We start from the raw sequence: 17,280 nt of genomic DNA on the forward strand, positions 1-17,280 counted from the left end.
CACCTCGGCTCCCTACCCTTGTTCCTGTTCCCCGGCACCTGGCCCCTCCCCTGCCCTGCCTTCTCCTCAGATAAATGTTCAATACATTGCTTTGACACACAATTTAATTTCTAAAATCTTTCTGGCCTCTTTTTTACTTTTTTATTAACTCAATAAGTCTTATCACTTTCTTAAAATAAAAAAAATGTTCCTAGCAAGGCAGCACATAAATGTCAGAAACAGTTGTTCCAGTCACCATGACCAGCAACAGCAATGTTGCTTTGGCCAACAACAAGAAAACACCACACAAGCACACTCTCATGGAAGGTAAGAACACACCAGTACAGATGCCACATACTGCTACACCTTTCCTTCAGCATGGTAACAGGAATACTCTTGGCACTTACACTACACACACTAATATGCCATGTGCAGACATGAACAGTTACATCCCCACACCACACATCCAAATCATCCACAAGCACCAACATCACACTTAGCCAAGATGCTTCACACTGCTCCAAAACACACCACAACAATACAAACACACATTCAAGACAGTTTGTGCCAAAGCAGCTTAGTGAGGCAAAGGGGCATCCAATGTGATATCTGCTGTAACCGGTCCAAGCATGCTGTGTGGTGTCATGTCGGCTGCATCAGATCGTTTGCACAGGTGCACCACGGATCAATTAACAATAGTATCATGTTTATCTGCAGCAGATGTGGCTCTCCTAATGTCTCTACATCTTCTTTCTCACTACCTCCTATTCCAACCTCTAGCTCCTTTGACCTGCTATGCACACACAGTACTAACAAATCTCATATACATTTTCCTTCCATGAACCAGCAACACTCACCCTCACAACCACCAACACCTTGCCACACATCCCACCACACAACAAGACATTCAAGCTCCACATCACCTAAACACCCTTGTAACACCAGTCCATCAATCTGTCAACCAGGGCCATTTCCCATTGCTTTTGGCATTTCCTGCACATCATGACTACCCTCACCTCTCTTACACCCCCTTCACCTAAACCTTCCCCCATTCCCCAACTCCCCCAGCAACCTCTCCCAGTGCCTCTCCTGCCCTACACACAAATGACCCAGACTTCACTGTAGGTACCAAAACATGCTTAACACCCGACACAGATTCTGCAGAAGTCTTTCCTCCACCATTTAGCAAGACAGTCATAAAAATTTCTAACTGTAATTCACTTTTTTTTTATGTAGGAAGGAAACCAGCCAAGGGCAATACATTTATAAGAAAGTCCCGCTGAGGTGCTGGTCCCCAAGCATAGTCAAAAGTGGTTGTCAAAAATTGAAGGATAAATGTCTTGAAACCTCCCTCTTGAAAGAGTTCAAGTTATAGGAAGGAGGAAATACAGAACCAGGCAGGGAGTTCCAGAGTTTACCAGAGAAAAGGATGAATGATTGAGAATACAGGTTAACTTTTGCATTACAGAGGTGGACAAAATTGGGGTGAGAGAAGGAAGAAAGTCTTGTGCAGAGAGGCCATGGGGTTCTACTTGCAGCTTTCAACAGACCTCCATCTTCCAACACAGAATACTCACACAACCTTCACACAGCTCTTTCACACCTCACACCAGACAAACACATCTGGATTGTACATGATTTCAACCTCCCTGACATCAACTGGACCACTACGTCCCCCTCCAATCCCTATGACACTGATGTCTTCAACCCTATCATTCCCCACACAAACAGGTGCCAGCTACACAACACACTAATTGATAACAAAAATACATTTTCACTCATGCAAACAGTACTCAAGCCAACAAAAACACAGGCTACCACACACCCCTCTGGTGCCAGAGGCCTTCTCACCACAGTCCATACATTAGACCTTCTCAAAAACAACATACACAATATAATAAACACCCAGGTAGTTCCAGGACTAAATGACCACAACAATGTTCCAGTTGACATAGACCTTCTACCGACAAGACAAAAACACAGATGTGGGTCAATCCTACTCTACTCTAGAGCTGACAGACTCAATTAAACACTCTACAGAGACAATTTTCTATCTTCTGACTCATACTCTGGACTCCTCCAAGAAACTGGAACAGCCTGACACACCATACACACCAACATGAACAACTACAGCCCATAGAAAACACCCTCATGTAGACATACACTCCCCTGGTTCTCCAGGAACCTATGGAAACAACACCACAGAAAACAGAGATGACAGATGCAAACAATCACAGAACACACCAGGGAAATGGGCCGCCTTCAGATCTTTCCAAAAGAATCTTGCCAAAAAACATAAAGAAGACCAAACGTGAACACCTTTGTAGATATCTCACAGATAATGTTAGAAACAACACCAAAACACTTCTTCAAATTCCTCAAGTCATGCAGACAGGACAAAACAAACATACAGTATTTGACGGCTTATAAGACGCATGGGCTTATAAGGCACACCTCACTTTGGGCAGGCATTGAAAAAAAAAAAAAAAAAAGAAATATGCTCTGAATATGAACTGAAGGGTTTCAACTGAAATTTGAAGGCCTCTCTTACGTATTCAGATCCTTATTAGACCCCAATATTTTACATTTAAAAACTTCTATATTTGCTAAGACCTACTAACACTACCAAACACCAATCCTGCTGTGAGATGTGAACAAATATGGTGTAGGCAAAGACACTGTCAGAGCCCAGAGGGATACTAAAGTTTGTATGATGCTTTCTTCACTTATAAAACCTTTTGTTTTGTTAGATAGTAAGCTATTTTCTAAAAAAGCAATAGTTTCTCATTAGCTTTGAGTTTTATTGAACATGTAAGCAAGCTAATAATGTTAGAAGATAGGCACAATTTCAGTTGTATGAAGGTGTGTCTCACTTCAAGGAATAATGGCATCACAATAAGGAACACAGTGAATCTTGCACGTGTCACCAGGTTTGGTGTGTGACCCACCGTGAGTTTGTTTTGGTACATGCAATGTGAGGGTCATCACTTAATTTCTTCCTGACTGGTGTTATTTTATGTAAATTACTGGTAAGTCCCACCTGTTATACATTGTTATCTTCCAAAAAAAAGTTGTTTTTGAAGTGTAGAAATGGTCATCACTTTGTTTACATGTGCAAAGATGTTTGGGGTTTGTTTTAAAGGCCACTGTTGCCACAGACTTACCAGTGGCCACTGCTCCAAAGCTGAACCTTGGCCTTATAAGACGCATGCTTATTTTCTCAGACTTTTTTTTGGTAAAAAGGCATGGCTTATAAGCCATCAAGTACAGTACTTGTCCTTAAAGACTGCGACGACACTCTTGCTACCACGCCAGAACACAAAGAGCACTTACTCAACACACAGTTCCACTCTGTATTCATCCAGAAAAACCCCACACAAGCCAAATAGCCCTTACCCACCCATTCCCTCCCCTCGACATCAGGACAGACGGAATGCAGAGGTCACCACAGACTCTGGACACCACTAGATCACCTGGACTTGATAAAAGTCTCCCCCCCCCCCTTTTTCCTTAAGACTTGTGCCCTCATCCTTGCTCTCAGCCTTCCACCCATCCTCTAAGTGATCTTTACCCAACCTCTTCATGCATCCTCTCTTCTCTCTGACTGGCTTTGTGCTGATGTCACCCCATTTTCAAGGCAGGTGTCTGGAGTGACCCTTCTAATTATTGCCCCATTTCTCCCACCTTTATCATCTCCCACATCTTTCAACACATCATACACAGACACATAATAAATCATCTTGACACAAACAACATACGTATTATCAGACCACACGACATGGATTCCAACCAAAATTATCATGCGAGTCACAACTCACTGTTACCCACCATGACATTACAAGACACCCAGACAGACGTGATGCCAAACAAGTTGACACTATCGTGCTAGACTTTGCCAAAGCCTTTAACAAAGTACTCCACAAAAGACTGATTCCGAAACTACAGCATTGTGGCAGCACTGGACCAATTCTTCACTGGGTCACTTCTTTTCTTTCCGACAGGACCTAACGTGTTCTTCTTGACAGTGTTGCATCTGACCCTGTCCCTGTCTGTTCAGGTGTCCCTCAGGTCACTGTCTTGGGGACCCACACACACAGACAAATATAAAGAGGCTGGAAAAGCTCAACATAGCTACAGCCAGGTTCATTACAAAACAATTACACACAAACTTCTGGCATAACAACACACATTAAACAATTAAATATGGACACCCTCACACTTCACAGAGAAGCACACAGACTAACAATAATGACAATAATGCACAAACTCACAAACCATCAAACTGACATCAACAAACATGAATACTTACACCACACACAGCTAGTACCCATAACACACACAACCACAAATATTCAACATACCACGATAACACAGACTCTTTCAAGCACTCACACTTCCATGGACCACATGCAGCTGGAACGGACTCCCCCTCACAAACACAGCACGTGCATTCAAACACCTAACACTCCCACATTTCAGAACATGCACATAAAACTCCTACCCTGGACACTTAGTTTTCCCCTCACCCCACCCCAAATAACCTTTTCCCTCTCTGACATCTCCTTGCAGCCAGCTCCCCATATGCACCCTACACATTAAATATTGAGATTGAGATTGAGATGGAGGGAATAGGTTATGTTTTCCTGACTTTTACTGGGTGGGAGGGAGGGAGGGAAGGACAGAATGACACTCACATGAACTGATCCTGAAGTGCCAAAGTTTGTTCCTCTTGACCTGTGAGAGAGGAGAAAATAAGACACAGAAACACAGAGAAAATATTTGTTATGACTTAGATCTTCACTGTTTCCACAACTGGAGGAGGAACAGGAGGAGGATAAGAGACTCACCAAAGAGGGAGAGGGTGTGGAGGGAAAGGCCAATGATGGTGGGTGACAGTGAGACGTCATAAGTGAAGGAGGAAGGGAGGGAGCCACTTGTGCCGCCCACATCCACCACCACATCCACCGTGCCCTCCTGCCAGAGTGGAGAGGGTCAGGAGGTGATGGCCTGGCCTAACCTAACACCACTACCACCATCATCACCATCATGACACACTCTTACAGTAAGAAATTGTACAAACAAAAGAGGAAAGAAAATGTGAGAAAATAGTATTTGTAATCCTAAAATACATTTTTCACTTAGCAGCATCACATGTAGCTTTGGCTCTGTCTCATACGCAAAAAAGTAGCCACACCAAAAAAAATGTAACACCAACATGTGTATGTTGTTGGTGTTATCTTTCTGTGCTGTGGGCGCAAATCACCCAAGCTATGTGTGATGCAGCTTGTATGTGATACAAATATAGTTTTCCTGACAGAGCAATTAGCCAGTGGAAGGCACTGACTGACCAATTTATGTGTGCAGGAACCATTCATAGCTTTAAACACACACACACACACACACACACAAACACACACACACAAACACACACACACACACACACACAAAGCATTCATAGCTTTAAAGATAAATATGACAAATTAATTTAAAAAGATAAGACATTACAAATTTCACTAAATTCTTTAAAAATAAAATTACATAAGAACACACACACACACACACACACACACACACACACACACACACACACACACACACACACACACACTGACACACACACACACACACACAGTTGGAGAAAAAAGTGAGTTATAGAGAAGTAGTGAAGGACCAGAGAAGTAAAGAACGCTTGACAAGAGAGTTTATAAAGGTAATAAAGGAAAAGGAAAACCTGGTAAGAGACACTGTAGATAAAAAGAAGAGTGTAATGATCTTTGGCCTGGAAGAAAGTGAGATAAAAAAATTTGGTATAAAAGAGAAGCAGAACAAAGAAAAACAGCTCGATTAGTACTGAGTGTGATAAACGAAGGGGATACAAAGCTGGAAGATGAAATAGAGGTGTACAGGATTGGTAAATATGATCAAGGAAAAAGTAGACCATTGAAAATCAAACTAAAATCCCAAACAACAGCTGAAGAAACATTGGCAAATGCGTGGAAGCTAGCCAAAAGTAACAAGTTTAAATAAGCCTGGATTAGAAGAGAAATGAATGAGGAAGAAAGTAAGAAACTTAATGAATTGAGAAGTGAAGCAAAAGAAAGGAATGAACAGAGAACACAAGAGGAAAAGGAACTTTCTTCTGGAGAGTAATGGACCTAAGGTTGAGGAAGTGGTACATGTGAAGAGTGAAGGGTGCAGAGGCACAGCTCTAAGAGAGGGAGGGACATGGACAGTGGCATACACTAATCGCTCGTTTGCGACAACGTCGTCATAACTCAAAAATAGCAATTTTTCACGAGAGCCATTTTAAAGAATGAAAACACTCTCAATATTGTGAATAGTCCCAAAAGACCATAGCTGGAACATTTTTTGAAACATCAAATAGTCCTTTAAAGTTTATAGAAATTGAAATAATTATATCTTCACTAATCAAACCTTTATTTAAACTTTTATAATGCTTTTTTTTAATATGACGTTCTTCATAAAAAAATAGTAGACCTCTCATGTACTATTTTGTTTTGTGCCATTATTGAAAGGAAAATAATCACCAATATGTTACTTAATTATGTATTGTTCATTGCTTATGACTTTGATAAGATTGATGATAATACATTTTCTTATTATGAAAATGATGGATACTTCCTAATAAATGAAAGATATTGACTGTAACACAAAAAGATATTAAAAAAAACATTGTTATGAACATAATAGATTCCTCCTAATTATAATTTTTTTCATATATATAGATATATATATATATACTCGTATATATATATATATATATATATATATATATATATATATATATATATATATATATATATATATATATATATATATATATATATATATAAACATCCTCATGAACATAATAGATTCTTCCTAATTATCATTTTTTTCAAATAAAAAAATCCTTATGAACCTAATAGATTCTTCCTAATTATAATTTCTTTCAAATATGCCTAAGGAATTAGACAACTCAAAAATGTTCAAATAAATGAAAGAAGGACTGTATGATAAAAAAAACATTATAAAATAAACATCTATTTAATATTCCATTCAAATAATATGTACCTAATGAATTAGCATACAACAAAACTTAATATCGTAATAGGCATACTAACTTTGTATTTTAACTCATTTCATTAAGATTGATTTCATTTACAGGTCTTCATAAAATTTATGATGGCATCGTGGAATCAGATTTTTATTACAAAGGTCCATCAAGTCTTTTTTCTTGTTAGCAGGCAATGTAAGTTTGCTGGAGTAACATGGCAGTAAGTCATTAATGGAGGTGGCTTTATTTGAGTTTTTCAAAATTTTAAGCTCCTTATAGTCTGAACCATAGGAATGTTTACAAAAAACTGACAATGGTGACTGCTTCTCAAATTTCATTACTTTAACATCAGAGAGTTGAAGAGTCTTGCAATTGATAGGTCCCATTTCAGTAGCTAGAGACTTGATGTTCAAGAAATCTTTGTAACAAAGCTCTTTTACTACGAAAGGCTGTCCTTTCTTTCTAGCAGTTCGAATTGCCGTTACGTAAGTTTCCGGCACATAAATGGGTCCACTTTTTAAAATTCTCTTTACTTCTCTTTCAATTAGGGAATGGGCAGAGTCACCCTCATTTTGGGTATGCCCTTTTATTAGAAACTTGTGTGTTATTGAAGTTATATTTGGTGAGTTGTTTACTGCATAAAGGTAAAGTGCCATCATGAACTTATTTTTCTGTTGGCCAGAACAGTTATCTGAGTAAAAAATTATGTCAGTTTCTCCTGCCTCACACAAGGTTTTAATGTAATCGAGAACACAGGTCCCAATTTCATTAACCCCACGTTGGCCATTAGTTTCATTCCAGCCATAGCAATTACATGAGTTTGTTTTAGCATTGTAAATAGTAAAATTTAAAACATTCAGCTTTGACTTGTAATAAAAAACTGAAATGTCCCCTTTTGGTATCTGCATTACACCCGGAAGGTCATAAACAGCAACAACTGCATCACTCTCAGTTTTATCTTTATGTTTTTCATTTCTTGACATGTCTTTTTCTTTGTGGTGATTTTCATAGCTTCCTTGAAGGCGCTCTTTCTCTTCATTCTTCGCATTAAGATAAGATGAACAAACATCGCATTGGTCCTTTTTAGGAACAAAAAAAGAAATATTATACTCTGTGGTAAAAATGCGATAAAACAGAGTGTAATTGGCATAAGGTACCTTTTGTTGTTTGGACTTCTCAACATAATCGCGGTGAATTTCTGCAATTGTTTTAGAGCCGCATATGAATGTCCTACTTGATGTAGCTCTCGTATAGTGACTCTCTATCTGAGGGATAGACTCAATATGTGCCTTGACGCCTTTCCTAATTTCAGGATCAACAGTTACTTGATTACCATGTTGGCCTCTCTTATCAGGTTCCATAAGAACATTAGCAACTCTGCTTTGCTTTGCTAAAGCTGTTCTTATTGGCCGGTCATTGATATCAAGTGTGTTCTTGAAAAAAAGTTTGGAAACACGAATTTCATTCTGACCAACCATGAAGTGAAAGGAACTGTTATTGTTCCTAGGTTGACGGTTGCCTCCTTCATGAACATACCTGTATTTAGGTCTAACAGTTTTAATGCAGTTTGAAATGAACTGCCACTGTTGAGCAATGTCTCCTAATGCCCAATAAGAGTCAAAGAGTTTTTGCCTTTCTTCTTCATTTATCTGTTCTGAACATTTAATTCGACATTTATTTCCACATAGGAGTTTCATTTTCCTTTCTGCTCTTATTTTTCTTATTTTTGCTTATATAAGCCTTTCCAGAGTTCCTTCATTTTTTCGCTTTATGTTTCTTCCATTGACTCAGGTGCTGTTTACGTTTACGTCCCTTTTGCGGACTAACTAGTACAGGAATTTTATCAACTGCGTCCTTCTCTTCAAGGTTAAAACTCTCTTCTTCCTCTTTGCTTGGGATATAGTCCTTATCTTTCACGGAATCATCTGTGTCAATATCTTCAGTTTCTGAGTCACTGCTAGAAGATGATTCACTGCTAGAAGACGAGTCACTACTAGAGGACGAGTCACTACTAGAAGAAGACTTCCTGTTATTTGAAGCAGAGCTTGCACCCGTAATGCTTGCTGATGGCAGCAGATGGTCATCATTGATTTGAGGGTCAACAGGAAGTTCACATCCTACAAAGTACAAAGAAATGGGTCTAAAATGTGATTTTTGTTTTTTGTGCTAAAAACGCTCTATGGTATGTAAGACAGCATGTGTCATTTTTTTTTAGTTTGGGGGGGAACTATCAATTCCTCAGATGGGGGTCCAAATTTTTAACAACGAGAACCAAAAAAATCTGAAAATTTTACTTTATTTTGCATTTTTAAAAAGTTGGATCTTTAAACTTCAAAGCCTTACTCCTCCGAAAGTTTTGATTGTTAAAATAGTTTTTGTCAAAATTGGCTCATTAATAAAAAAAAATAGGCTTACCTCCCACCTTAAAGCAAATTATATAGAAATATAATCAAGATTATGATAGTATATACCTGTACTATTTTCCTCAGGGTTTTCTTCACTGTTTTCCTTAGCCTTTAATGCTAATTCTAGCATAAGTTTTCCTCTACATGACATGGTACCTATTTAATCTGAAAAAAAAAAATGATATTTATGAATACAATGTTTTGTTGCAACAATGTCACCAATGTAAATAATACACTAACTTTTTTAAGTTTTTCGCAAGATTTTCAAATAACAATGACATAATTTAAGTTAAACAAAAATGTGCTGCTGTAATACGAGGTAATGTTTGTAACAATACTGTCATAACTCAAATACAACACCTATTATTCACAAGGTTTTTTTTCCAATAATGACACATTTTGAATTAGGACGTAAAACATAGATGTTTGTTTTTACCAATAATGACACATTTTGAATAATGACGTAAAACATAGAGCTCTATGTTCGCAGACAAAACGTATTACATCAAAATAACACATTATTGCATGAAACATAATTCATAAGTTCAGTACTTACATTTTGTACTAACATAGTTCTAAATCAAAATATGACACTCTAAATGACAGCGTGAGTGTAGTTACCCCAACGATGGTCACAGCACAACTGACATGTAACGGTCTTCACGCAAAGAAGTTGGTACATATTATGTTATGTCGTTATGACATTTAGCGCCTCTAGCGGTCAGTTTTTTAACTACAATTATGACACTTTTGCCAAAAAATCTGCGTTTCAAGATGAATATGTCTATATGGATAACTCAAAAATCCATTTTTTTAGTTATGACGTTGTTGTCGCAAACGAGCGTAATGTGGATGGTTTAGTTTCAGTGATGGATGAAGTGAATGAATTTATGAAAGCAAATGAACCAGACATTATGGCAATGGTAGAAACTAAACTAAGAGATTCAGAGACATCAAATTTAGGAGGGGAAAGTACAATATGTGGATAAGAAACAGATGTGGAAAAGGAGGAGGTGGGGTGATGATGCTTGTTAAAAAGGGTATCAGGGTGGAGAGTGGAAAAGGCAGAAGCCTTGGTGGAAGGCCTAAACTTACAACTAATAAATGGAAGAGGAGGAATACAATATGTCACAGTGGTGTATGTCCCACCAAAAACAAAGACCTGGAATAGACAAGAGCATGAACAGTTGCTGAATGAGACAAAAGAATGGCTTGTAAAGAAAATTAAAGAAAACAACAAAATTGTTAAAATGGGAGATTTTAATAGTAAAGAGATAAATTGGGAGGAGTGGAACACAAGAGGAGGAGAAGACTCATGGGAAGATAAGGTTCTGAAACTGGCAATGAACAATATTATGACACAGTGGGTTGAGGAAAACACTAAATACAGAGGAGCAGAGAAGCCATCAATTTGGTATTATCAAAAGAAACAGATATTATAGAAGACATGAACTATAGTTGTCCACTAGGAAAAAGTGACCATGTCATGATAAGGTTTTGTATTAAAGAAAAAAAGAGAGGAGAGTAGATGTGAAGATTATAAAAGTGAAAGATTTAATTATGGTAAGTAAAATTTTGAACAAATGAGATACTTTGGTGAAGGGGACTGAAGTACACTTATCACAGCAAGTTATGTGCAAAAGAAGTGGGAAGCTTTCATCAATATTTATGAAGAGGGAGTGAAAAGATATGTACCAAAAGTAGAGACAAAGAGAAGATATAACAATGACTGGTATAATAGAAGATGTGAAATAGCTAGGGATGAAAGGGAAACGGCATGGAATAGATGGCGGAGGAAAAAAAAAGCAGGAGCTGTGGCAAAACTACACAACCACAAGAAATGAATATGTAAAGGTTATTAGAGAAGAAAGGAAAAATTATGAGAAAGATGTTATGGACAAATACAAAGAGAAACCAAAACTGTTCTTCAGATATGTGAACAGCAAAATGAAAAATAGAGAAGGAATAAGCAGATTGAAGGTGAATGGTCAAATGTGTGAGGATCCGGCTGAATTGGCAGAGATAATGAACAGTTTTCAATCAGTATTCACAAAAGAGAAAACATTTGTGTACCAGAGTGAGATGAGTGAGGAAATGGGTCTGGGGGAAATCCAAGTGACTGAAGAGGATGTCCAGAAACAGATGGAGGAACTAGACATTAGGAAGGCCCCTGGACCTGATGGAGTGTCAGGATGGATACTAAAAGAGTGCAATCAGCAGTTGACATGGGTAATACATAATATTATAGAAAGCTCCCTAATTGAAAGTAGAGTCCCAATTGAATGGAAGAGAGCTAACATAGTGCCAATCTACAAAGGTGGTAGTAAAGAGGACCCCTTAATCTATAGACCTGTGTCTCTAACAAGTGTGGTGTGCAAAATGTGTGAAAGATTGGTGAAGGATAAATGGATGCAGTATCTAGAAGGAAATGAAGTGATATTAAAGCAACAATTTGGATTTAGGAGAGGGAGATCGTGTATTACAAACTTACTGAGTTTTTATTCTAGAGTGGTGGATATAATGCAAGAAAGAGATGGATGGGCTGATTGTGTTTATTTAGACCTGAAGGCAGCCTTTGATAAAGTGCCACACAGGAAATTGTTGTGGAAGTTAAAGCATAATGGTGGGCTAAGGGGGGGCTTGCTGAGATGGATGGAAAATTTCATGACAAACAGAGAAATGAGAACCGTGGTAAAAGATCAAAAATCATCATGGAGGGAAGTCATAAGTGGAGTACCCCAAGGCTCAATACTTGCACCAATCATGTTTGCAGTCTATATAAATGATATGACGGAGAAGGTGAAAAGCTACATGAGCCTTTTTGCGGATGATGCAAAGTTGCTGAAGAAAGTTGAGAGTGCAGAGGACTGTGGAACGTTACAAGAAGACCTGAACAAGATATCAGAGTGGAGTTATAGATGGGAAATGGAATTTAATTTAAAGAAGTGTAAAGTAATAGAATTTGGAAAAAGTACAAGAAGAGTAAAAGGAAATTATGTGTTGAATGGTGTAAGGTTGAGTGGAGCAGAAGAGGAAAAGGATCTCGGTGTTACAGTGACTGGGAACCTGACCCCGGAGAGACACATTAGCAAAATTACAGGAGTAACCTATAACTTGTTGAGAAGAATAAGGCAGGCCTTTGCATATATGGATGAAGAGATGGTCAGGAAGATGATCATGTTGCTGATAAGACCCAGACTAGAATATGCAGCAGTAGTGTGGTCGCCATACAAGAAAAAGGATAAAAGTAAGTTGGAGAGAGTTCAGAGAGCAGCTACGAAGATGGTACCAAGTATCAGAGACTTGTCATATGAAGAGAGACTGGAAAGGATACATCTACAAACGTTGGAAAAGAGGAGAGAAAGGGAAGACATGATTGTGATATATAAAGCATATAAGGGAGTAGAGGAGGTGGACCGGAGCAACTTAATGGTCTGGGATACACGGGACACTAGAGGACATGGAAAGAGGCTGAAGAGGAGTGCTTGTAGAAGAGACGCCAAAAAGTACCCATTGTATTGATGTATGGAACAGTCGGGATGAGGAGATAGTAAATGAAGAAAGTATACATGGATTCAAGGCTAAGTTGGATATTAAAAGATACGGAGATGGGACAGCACAAGCATAACTCTTTTCCCATAAAGCATAACTAGGTAAATACAACTAGGTAAATACACACACACACACTTTATACTCACACCAGCAGGCACTGTGCAGGTGACCTTTGTGGGTCCACCAGAGATAACCACACACTTCTTGCCACCCAGAGTCATAATGGCACTGCCAGCCTCCCACCCATCACTGTCTGGGAAGCCAGTGCCAGTCACAGTGAGAGGATACTGTCCACCAGTGCTGCCCTCCGTGATGCTGAGTGCAACCACGGTGACTGGCACCATGTAGATGATGGGGGAGGGGAGCAGTGCCGAGCCAGCCGGCTGCATGCTGAGTGCCACTGAATGCAAGCCGCCCCACAGTGCTACAGTGCAGGTGAGCTGGGTGGCAGTGATGGCCGTGCCACTCAGGGTGAGGGTGTGATGCAGCCCCTCGCCTGTCAGGAAAAATACAAGTTTGGAATGAGTTAAATTAGATGGTGAAGGTGAGGGTGAGGGAATGCCATGGGCCCTTACCTGATGAAGGCAAGCCAGGGAAGAGGCAGAGCTACAAGACTAATCAGACAAACAGACAGACCGACGGCTCACCTGCAGTGCCGGAGACGCCAGTCAGCATGGGAGTGGTGGCATCATCGTAGGTGAAGGCACAGGCACCAAGACATGCACCAAAGTAACCATTCACTTGTACTGTCACCTGATAGCAATGAGGCAAGATCATGTTATTAGTTATCCTCATCATCTGGAACTCCCTGCCTGCTTCTGTATTTCCCTCTTCCTGTGACTTCAACTCTTTCAAGAGGGAGGTTTGAAGACACTTATCCTCCAGTTTTGGATGATCCTTTTTTACTTTCCTGTAGGTTACTGGCACTCACTGAGCTTTTTTTTTCTTTTAGTTGCCCTTGGTCAATGTCCCTCTTGCAGTAAAAATATCATTATCATTAGTGATCCATGCCTATATTCTCTCTCTCTCTCTCTCTCTCTCTCTCTCTCTCTCTCTCTCTCTCTCTGCCAATCAGCAAGGACTTACATGAGGAGAGTCCCTATGAGTGGTCACAAAGTCTGTCTCAAGAGGGCTGTGCCAAAGGACTCCGGCTGAGTCACGAATGATCTTGGTTTTTAGAGTTCTGTGAAGGAGCAATGGGTAACTTAAACAAATGGACTAACATAACCTAACTTTAACAAATGGACTAACCTAACCTAACTTAAACAAATGGACTAACCTAACCTAACTTAAACAAATGGGCTAACCTAACCTAACTTAAACATATGGACTAGCCTAACCTAACTCAAATGGACTAACCTAACCTAAACAAACAGACTAATTCAACCTAACTTAAACATATGGACTAGCCTAACCTTAACTTTAACAAATGGACTAACCTAATCTAACTTAAACATGTGAACAAATCTAGCCTAACTTGAACAAATGGACTAACCTAACCTAACAGATGGGCAATAACAGAATAACAAAAATGATAGAAAAAGCAGATAGATAGGTTAAATAAATAAGACAGGGTAAAGAAAGAAGATAGCTAAAAATACATACATACATACATACATACATACATAAATACATACATACATATGCCAAGGCTGTTTCCCCCATAACATATAGATAGGACAAAGGAAATAACCCAACAAGTGAGAGACAGTTAAGTTAAATAGAGATTGCATAAAGAAAATACCCGAATAATGAAGCAAGTAAGTCAAAAAGATAGGATAGGATACAGTAAGGAAAATGACCCTACAAAGAAGAAAGGATTAGGTCAAACAGATACCATGGAATAGGTTAAATAAATATGACAGTGTAAAGAAAGAAGATAGCTAAAAATACATACATACATACATACATACATATGCCAAGGCTGAGAGAAAATTATTCCACACAGAAGAGACAAATCTCGTAACTCTGCCACCAAAGAATACAGGTTTTTCACATCTAACTCTAAATAAATATGGGAATAAACAGAAGAGAGAGCAACAAATACTTCCAATCCCTCACCCATCAAACATCAGGTTATCTGTATGTATCTCCACCAGCTCCTTTCTGCCGGGATTTTCCTCCCACTCAATGTAGTAGTGGTAGTTCTTGCAGCAGTACTGGACTGTGAGATCAGTTCCCAGGGCACTTTCCAGAATGCCCTCCAGGACCTTTGGGTCAACACCTGCTGGAATGTCTGCCAAAATGAGTGAATGAGTGAGTGGCTGACTGACTGACTGACTGACTGACTGACTGACTGACTGACTGACTGACTGACTGACTGACTGACTGACTGATTGATTGACTGACTGACTGACTGACTGACTGACTGACTGACTGACTGACTGATGGACTTGAGTGAGTTAGTGAATAACTGACTGACTGACTGAGTGGATAAGTGATTGAATGAGTGAGTGAGTGAATGAGTGAGTGAGTAAGTGAATAAGTGACTGAATGAATGAGTGGGTGAGTGAGTGAGTGAGCAATGCAGAATCTTTCCTTAACCATCATTAACATTATGAAAAACAGCTGAAAATCTCCAAAATTCAGCTTGTTAAAAGTACAGAATTCTTATGAAACTGTCATTAGTCATGAAAAATATCTCTGAAAACTTCACTAAACTACCACTACCCCTCTTAAACTATCATCAGCATCATAAAACACCTTGAAAACCAAATAACCTCCACAGCAGCCTGTTAAACTACTACTGTCCTTCTTAAGCTTGCACCAGAATTATAAAACACTCTTGAAAAACCTAAATAACTTCCAGTAAAGCCTTTTAAACTCCCACTTCACCGTTCAAAAAACTAAATAACTTACACTAGAGCCTTTTAAAAATTACCACTTCACTCTTGAAAACCTAAATAACTCCCACTACAGCCTTTTAAACTCTCACTTCACCCTTGAAAAACTAAATAACTTCCACTAAAGCCTTTCAAACTACCATTGACCACCCTTGAAAAATTAAATGACTTCCACTAGAGCCTTTTAAACTACCACTGGCATTCTTAAAAGCCTGAGGAAACCTCCACTGCAGCCTGTTAAAATGAAAATAAGATAAGACAGCAAGACATATAGGAACACTGGCCAGTGACATCCATAGTTCAGTCTCCCAACAAACCTTTTACAACCTGCCCCTGAATTCCGAGGTCCCAGGTGCCAGCGAGGGGACCCGTGGCAGTCTGAGAGGAGCGTGTGACTGTCACCTGAGTGACAAAACTTGCTGGAGGACCTGATAGAGGGAGAGAGAGTGGGAAAAGTACTGATTAATGCTGTGGGTTTTATGGCAGTGTGTATTAAGTTTTGTCTTTTTTCCTTCTTTTAGTATGTGGGTGGCTTTGTTTAAGGCAACAATATGATGGAACACAAATGAAAAGGGCCCACTAAAGGTGTCAGTCCCCAAAGACTTGTCAATGGGTTACCTAAGACTAAGAGGAAAATATATTAAGCTGCATTGTTTTCCTTTATTATTGAATGTAAATGTGGATGATAAGGCATCTTTTTCTTATGATTCTCTCTCTCTCTCTCTCTCTCTCATCTCATGATCCAATAACACACATCCAGCATCATGACACTACTAAACAAAGTAAAAAAAGATAAATAAATTAAAATAAAAAAAGAGTAAAAATACCACAAACTCCATGGGGAAAAAAAAAGCAGATAAGAAGAGGAAACAGAGTGACGGGCAAAAAAAAAGAAGAAAAAAACATGGAGGACAAAACAGGATAAACATTTCACCTTCTTCATTATTTTTACCTTCCACCTGCAGGAGCCCAAGGAGGGGCATTCCAGTCTTGCAGTTTGTGGTCTGGAATTCCAGGGAGTACCCATTCTCTGTCACCTTCTTGACTGCCACATCCTCAATAAGGATTCCCTTCTGCTTGAGGGCGGGTGGGTACATCTGTGTCACTGTGGCAGGGGAGGAGGCAGTAAGGGTTAGTGTGTGTGTGTGTGTGTGTGTGTGTGTGTGTGTGTGTGTGTGTGTGTGTGTGTGTGTGTGTGTGTGTGTGTGTTTTACTATTAGAGAGTATGGACAGCAGATGTATGGATTCCCTCACACTTACCAGAAGTTGGGGTGGTGAGGAAGGCCACCTCATCAACATACACATCATCAGTCACTCCTGCAGGTTTTGGGAGACTCACACTCTTCACCAGCAATGTGTCTCCTGTCTTGTAAATGGATCTTTCCGAACTAACCATTGCCTCCACCAGATCCTCACAGTGGTGCGTCCAGCTGTGGGCATTAAT

General features: G+C 39.3%; 1 protein-coding gene across 2 annotated transcripts; it reads right to left on the reverse strand.

Annotated features, from left to right (window-relative positions):
* Window positions 1–8,786: 8,786 nt before the first annotated feature.
* Window positions 8,787–17,244, reverse strand: LOC135112134 (uncharacterized). Of its 2 annotated transcripts, XR_010274094.1 has the most exons (9): window positions 17,097–17,244; window positions 16,789–16,941; window positions 16,154–16,264; window positions 15,055–15,229; window positions 14,080–14,176; window positions 13,641–13,746; window positions 13,140–13,489; window positions 9,508–9,606; window positions 9,015–9,153 (listed from the first exon to the last, which is right to left on the reverse strand). XR_010274094.1 is itself a non-coding variant. In XM_064026161.1 (8 exons), the coding sequence occupies exons 1-8, from the start codon at window positions 17,230–17,232 to the stop codon at window positions 8,950–8,952; spliced, it is 1,332 nt and encodes a 443-aa protein (XP_063882231.1). In that variant the 5' UTR covers window positions 17,233–17,244; the 3' UTR covers window positions 8,787–8,949. The 2 variants fall into 2 exon arrangements, 1 of the variants encoding a protein (XP_063882231.1); XM_064026161.1 differs by lacking the exon at window positions 9,508–9,606 and having other exon boundaries at window positions 8,787–9,153.
* Between the last annotated feature and the right edge of the window lie 36 nt (window positions 17,245–17,280).

This window comes from Scylla paramamosain, chromosome 2 (genome assembly GCF_035594125.1).
Source record: "Scylla paramamosain isolate STU-SP2022 chromosome 2, ASM3559412v1, whole genome shotgun sequence".
NCBI classification, from domain to species: domain Eukaryota; kingdom Metazoa; phylum Arthropoda; class Malacostraca; order Decapoda; family Portunidae; genus Scylla; species Scylla paramamosain.